The 7,025-nt window shown below is 33.1% G+C and overlaps 1 protein-coding gene across 1 annotated transcript; it reads left to right on the top strand.

The window, feature by feature from the left end:
* Window positions 1-4,446: 4,446 nt before the first annotated feature.
* LOC131163053 (dihydroflavonol 4-reductase-like) lies at window positions 4,447-6,694 on the top strand. Its single transcript, XM_058119756.1, has 6 exons — window positions 4,447-5,048; window positions 5,208-5,380; window positions 5,526-5,726; window positions 5,864-6,023; window positions 6,126-6,318; window positions 6,452-6,694. Exons 1-6 carry the CDS (start codon window positions 4,865-4,867, stop codon window positions 6,633-6,635), a joined length of 1,095 nt encoding a protein of 364 aa, XP_057975739.1. The 5' UTR covers window positions 4,447-4,864; the 3' UTR covers window positions 6,636-6,694.
* The last annotated feature ends 331 nt before the right edge of the window (window positions 6,695-7,025 follow it).

Raw genomic sequence — 7,025 nt, 5'->3', positions numbered from 1 at the left:
GATTTTGTTCTTTATTAAGGAATGTAATTTTATAGTTAGTATATTCATACTAAATTTATATTAAATTATTCTATCAATTAAAAATATAATATTACAATTTAATAGAGTATTGAATAATAAATTTTGCAATTAACAATTAGAAAATGGAATGGATCCAAATCTTATTTTAAAATTAAAATGGTTGAAATTTAAAAATAATTTATGATTACATATTCTCCATTAATGAAATGTCACGTGATATTTTTAATTTTTAAAATCAAAATTATTAAACTTTTATTGACTTTTAGAAGATAAGGAAATCATACCATACCGTACTACAAGCTATGAATGAGCTTAGGTCGTAAGCTCATTTTTCATAAACATTTAGTGTTATCTTTTTTTTTTTTTATAATTTCTCCTATTAAAAAAATTATCAAACTAAATTTTAATTAAAATTAAATACATTTTTGTCTATTAGATGTCTATGCAATATGTATTGCTAAAAACATAGTCTTATAATTATCCTATAAATAATTATCTAATAAATACTTTTTTAAAATTTTAATGTTACTATATAATCACACAACACATTTGAATCATTTTTTGTTTTACCAACTTATTATTTCAATTTTACGTATTTCATCTATTTCAATCTTTCTTTCAACTTGCGTTATAACTCAAAGGTGTTAAAATTATTATTATTATTATTTTTTTAAATTTTCTTTGGAAGATCATACGTTCAATTTGGATTATACATGAAGAGATAGCCTATCTATCATTTCAGACTCCTTCTCGGTTCTCACCCATTTCAAGATTTGAACTTAAGTCTTTGATATAAAAGTATTAATCTTTAACTTGAGATCTTAGGAGGCAATACTATTAATTTTTTGACTTAATAGGAATATATCTTATTATTATTATTATTATTATTATTATTATTACATTCATTTTTTATTCTAACTATTATAACAATAACATCTAATAATAATAAACATGATGATATTAATACCTCCCAAAAATGGAAATCTCATGAAACTTATTTACAAAGGAGCATGAGACTAAAATTTATGCAACAACACAATATCGTGGTACACTAATATCCATCTCTAACTATGGTACCGAGCATCCACCACACATCTGGCCCATCAAGACTCTTAAAATATATACTTGCAATTTATGTAACAACACAATATCGTGGTTTCATCATTTTCTCATCATATAATTGGTAACAATATCTCAATTATAATCCCAAAGAACCACGTAATTTTTATAACACCATATAATAATAATCTCATCATTTTCCATGGTACAATTTGTCATAAATCTTATCAGAATTCCAAATCAAACACGTATCAAATATAACACTGTAAAATTCCAATTTGTTCAATTAGGCAACAAAATTAAATAAACTCATACTCCACAATTTATTTAATAATTATAATTTCACAAAATTACCTGCAGAATTTTCAAAATATATATACTCCATAAATTTAATTAAAACGCGGTTATGATCAACTCCCCGTTTTTAAATTTAATTCCCAGTATATTTAAAAATCCAAATGTGATCAAATTTTCACAATATAATTTAATTTCAAAATACTCCAAAAACTCAGACATATGGAAATAATTGAATTAACATAATTAAGTTAAATCAAAAATATATTTAAAATAAACCCTGACATAATCTAGTCTATTTACCTTAATCCTGGAGTGGTGTTTACGACGTCCAAACGATTAAATCTTTCCGGTTAACATGTTGAGGAGTAGAGCTGGAACCCATAAATGAAATTCGTTTTTCAATTTGATGAAGAGATGGAGAAATTAAGAGAGAGAGAGAGAGAGAGAGAGAGAGAGAGAGAGAGAGAGAGAGAGAGAGCTGCGTGGCCAAAAAAGGGGTTTTTGAATACTTCAGATTTAATTAGAATTGAATCTAATTCAATCCTTAGGTTATATATATAATAATATTGATATATTATTATATTATATTATATTATATAAATATTTTTAATTTAATTTAATTTAATTAATTAATTAATTAATTTATTTTATACTTCCATGCATATTATTTTTTTTGGAATCGTTACAAGATTAGTATAGATCTCTAATTAGGGTTGGCAAAACGGGTTATGACCCGTTAGATCACCCATGATTTGGATTTAGGAAAGTCAACCGTTTAATAAACAAGCGAATCACGGCTTAACCAGTTTATAAACGGGTTCGGATCGAGTCACCCGGTTTATTGGATCCTTTATATACATCATAAACACCCACACAAAAAAACCCTAATGCTTGGCTCTCCTCTTGGCTCTCAGTCTTAGCTCTCACACTCTCAGTCCTCTCCTCTCCTCTCCGCCTGCTGCGAACGATCCACGCCACACGACCCACACCCCAAGCAACCCAGCACGCCATCGCCGCACGCAGTCGCCGTCGCTGTCGCCGCAAGCTGTCCGGCCTGCCCCCCTCCCTCTCACTCTTAGTCTCCCTAGGTCCCTCTGGGCTCTCTCAGACTCCGGCGTCAATCTCCCTCTCTCGGCTCTCTACCAGAAAACAAAAAATGTGAACCAAATCCAAATACAAAGGGCAGCTTCGTGGATGCTTGCTTCTACATTTTTTTTTAAAATTTCACTTTTTTTTAAGATTCAATAAATAAAATAAGTGCTGTTCTTTAAAAAAAATAAATTTTAAAAAATTTAAATATATAATTATTCTTAAACGTGTAACTCATGACCCGACAATTTAATAAACGGACAAGTTAGGGTTTATATGGTTAAGACCCATTTAGCATAGGCCCGTTTATGATTTGACCCGTTTATGATCCGGTCCATTGACGACCCACCTGGACTAGGCCTGCCTGCCCGTTTTGTCTTCCCTATCTCTAATTATTCCACACAGTACTAATTAGACTGTGTTCTTTATTGAGAAATGTAATTTTATAGTGAGCATATTCACACTAAATTTATATTAAATTATTCTATCAATCAAAATACAATATTACAATTTAATAGAGTATTGAATAATAAATTTTGCAATTAACAATTAGAAAATGGTATGGATCCAAATGTTATTTTAAAATTAAAATGGTTGAAATTTAAAAATAATTTACGTTTACATATTCTCCATTAATGAAATGTCACGCCATATTTCTAATTTTTAAAATTCAAAATTATCAAAACTTTTATTAACTTTTAGAAGACAAGGAGATCATACCGTACCGTAGTATGGGCTATCGATGAAGTTAGGCCGTAGGCTCATTTTTTAAGTTGGCCTAGTTTTTAACTACATCTAGTGTTAACTCTTTTTTTAATTATAAATTCCCCTATTCAAAAAATTATCAAACTAAATTTTAATTAAAATCAAATACATTTTGTTGTCTATTAGATGCCTATGTAATCTATATAGCTGAAAACATAGCCTTATAATTATCCTATAAATAATTATCTACTAAATATTTCTTTTAATTTTAAAGTTATTATATAATCATACAATACATCTGAAACAATTTTTGTTTTACCAACTTATTATTTCAATTTTACGTATTTCATTTGTTTCAATCTTTCTTTCAACTTGTATAATAGATCAAATGTGTTATTATTTTTATTATTATTATTTCCTTTGGAGGTTCATTCGCTGGATTTGGATTATACATGAAGAGACCGTCTATTTATCATTTCAAACTCCTTAGTTTTCACTCATTTCAAGATTTGAACTTAAGACTTGGATATAAAAATACTAATCTATAACTTGAGATCTTAGAAGGCAATACTATTAATTTTTTGACTTAATAAGAATATATCTTATTATTATTATTATTATTATTATTATTATTATTATTACATTCATTTTTCATTCTCAATATTATAAGAATAACATCTAATAAATACTAAACATGAAGACATTAATATCTAATACTCTAATCTTTAATTGAAAGTCTTTTGTTTTTTAAAAATGTAAAATGTGAGACTGCCACATTTTTAAAGATAAACAAAATTATAAATCAAATGACCCATTATCCAATAAACCTAATAAACATCTTTGTCACATGCAATCCATAAAATAGCAAGACACTAAAGTATTTGTAAAATCTGGATTAAAAAGTAAATTAGTCATTATAATCTCGAAATTATGTGTGCTGCGAAGCAAAATTATTTTAATTATTAAAATTTTTTATTTCCCTATCAAATTCGAATGACCTATATTTTTCACCCATATTGTCATGAAAATATTGCTACTAAAATATCTCCTAATGTCATATTATAAATAAGCAATTAAATTCTTGTATTTTTAATTAATTTCTATTTATTTATTTTTCATTTAAAATTTAAATTTAATTATCTAAACTATGACATAATTAACTTAAGAAATTAAAATGGTATTTACTAACATAAGATTTAAATTTAAGATTTAAATTTTAATAAATTTAAATAAAAATAAACATAGCTTTATTTTAAGATTTACGCAAATCGACACAAATTAAAATTTAAGACTTAAAAATGAAGCAGCGGCAGGGAAGGGAAAATGAGATAAGCAGTGGCCAGTAGGGATATCCATTGACCAGTCAGGGAAGACTGCAAGCAGATCCTGAAGTTAAGCTGCACTAAACATTTAAAATAATCAGAGCCTTCACGGCGACGCCATTGACTCTGGACCCCTACTCAGAAATATATTTCAACATGCCGTCGACCTCCACGCCATCGCCATCAACCCTGCTCATCTCCATTTGTTGAATTTTCCGAGACGACGCACTCTCAGTCTTCCAATACTCACAAAAAAACAATATAAAATTATGGTCGACGGAGTCATCGCTCTTGCATGTGTACTTTTCAATTGAAGTTTCGCAGCAAGGCCGCTAGTTAATTTAGAATTTCAGACTATATATAAATCATACATGTCCGGCGTTTGGGATAGATCAAGCGGGGATCGATCGCTATCAGATCTAAAGACAGAGAGAAGAAGGATGGAAGAAGAGAAGACGGTGTGCGTGACAGGGGCCTCTGGGTTCATAGCCTCGTGGCTCGTCAAGTTGCTCCTGGAGCGGGGCTACCATGTCAGAGCCGTGGTGCGAGATCCCGGTACGAATTAATTTTCAATACTGAAAGATTTATTCATTGAGAAGACGATCGATCGATCGATCGATCCGGTTTAATTAATTTAATTCTCGTTCTGTTCCTATCTTTGATTAGTACTCGATATAAATTAAGTTGTGAATTGATGAGGTGATTGTATTGCAGAGAACGCGGAGAAGGTGAAGCATCTGGTGGATCTGCCGGACGCGAAGGCGCGGCTGAGCCTGTGGAAAGGGGATCTCGCGGTGGAAGGGAGCTATGACGACGCCGTTCTGGGATGCGTCGGCGTCTTCCATCTCGCCACGCCGATGGGTTTCAACAGTTCCACCGATCCAGAGGTACCTGTTTCTTTATCAATACTGTTTGTTATTAACTAAGTAAGTTATTTTTAAAATATGGGTGAATAATTATTTATAAGATTTACAGATGAATTGATGATTGATTTAAAGTTTTGAAAAATTTTTGGGCGTTCGTTGTGTGCAGAACGAAATAATAAAGCCGACGGTGGATGGGGTGCTGAACGTGCTGAGGTCGTGCTGCAAGGCCAAGAGTACATTGAAAAGAGTGGTGTACACCTCCAGCATGGCAGCGGTGGCCGTTAATAAGCCGCCGCCGCCGGCCGAGTACGACGAGAGCTTCTGGACCAACGTTGACGTGTGCAGGGCCGTCAAGATGGGCGGTTGGGTCAGTAATCTGTACTCCTAGTCTCCATTTCCTTTCTTTTATTTTCTTTTTCTTGTAAAGGCTAGAAAATTAAGGGCTGAATGAAGGCGCAAGAGAGTGAAATTCTAATTATCCGTTTGGTGGGGTTTTTGTTGCAGTCATACTTCGCGGCAAAGACACTTGGGGAGAAAGCAGCGTGGGAATTCGCGAAGGAGAATGGGGTGGACCTGGTGGCGATCCAGCCCCCCGTTGTGATGGGCCCATTTCTCACTCCCTACAGGACCCCCAGCGCTGGAATTGCCCTCTCCCTCCTCACTCGTATTTTCTTCACTCATTTATTTATTATCGCTCTCTTTTTATCAATTAATAAACATAATGATGTAACGGCGCTGATTGATTGTGGGGAATGAATGCGTGCAGGAAACACTACCGCATACCCACTGCTGATGCGATCGAGAGCCGTCCATTTGGACGACGTGTGCAACGCTCACATCTTGCTGTTCGAGCACCCGCAGGCAGAGGGCAGATTCCTCTGCTCCTCTCACACCTTCACCATCCTCGACCTCGCCAAATATCTCAAGCAAAAATATCCCGAGTACAATATTCCCACCCAGTACGTACTCCCATTTAATTAGCAACTCATTTGAAATTTTAAATTATTCATGCACTCGTTCGATCGCAGGGCATTAATTTTTGATCTTGAATTTTCAAGTTTGGTCTTGCTTTGAATATAATATATGATGCAGATTCGAGGGTATTGATGAGTCTACGAAGTCGATTCCGTGCTCCACAAAGAAGCTGAAGGAGTTAGGGTTCAAATTCAAGTACACCGAAGAAGAGTGCCATGTCGGGGTTCTATTTGACGAGGCCATCAATTGTTGCAGGGAGAAAGGCCTTCTGCCGCCGCCCAGTGCTAACCCTGTCCAGTAAAGTCACTGCTAATGTTATCCGGCAATAAAGCGTCTCCAATGATATTGTTCCTTTCTGTACTTTTGAATGTGCCGCTTGCTCGAGCTATTACTATTATGATTGACAATATGTTGTTTTTACACTAAAATAAAGTTGAAATCAGATGCTATAGCAACAAGATCAAAACTCATTGTGAAAAAAACATCGAGTACGAATGTTATGTTTGTGTTTCATTTGACAATTAAGCTTTGGAGAGGGAAAACGGCGTTGTGTCCCTTTGAGTTGCAAAAATTAATGTTGAGAGCATCTAAATGGCCACTACAGCCAACCAGTTATGCTATATGATCATGAGCAAATTTTATAAAATTTTTCACATTTTTTTTGGTAATTTCTTTCGGCAATAGAATGTAG

Source organism: Malania oleifera, chromosome 8, assembly GCF_029873635.1.
Source record: "Malania oleifera isolate guangnan ecotype guangnan chromosome 8, ASM2987363v1, whole genome shotgun sequence".
Taxonomy (NCBI): domain Eukaryota; kingdom Viridiplantae; phylum Streptophyta; class Magnoliopsida; order Santalales; family Ximeniaceae; genus Malania; species Malania oleifera.
The sequence above is the reverse complement of the archived record's forward strand: the minus strand, read 5'-3'. Positions and strand labels throughout refer to the sequence as shown.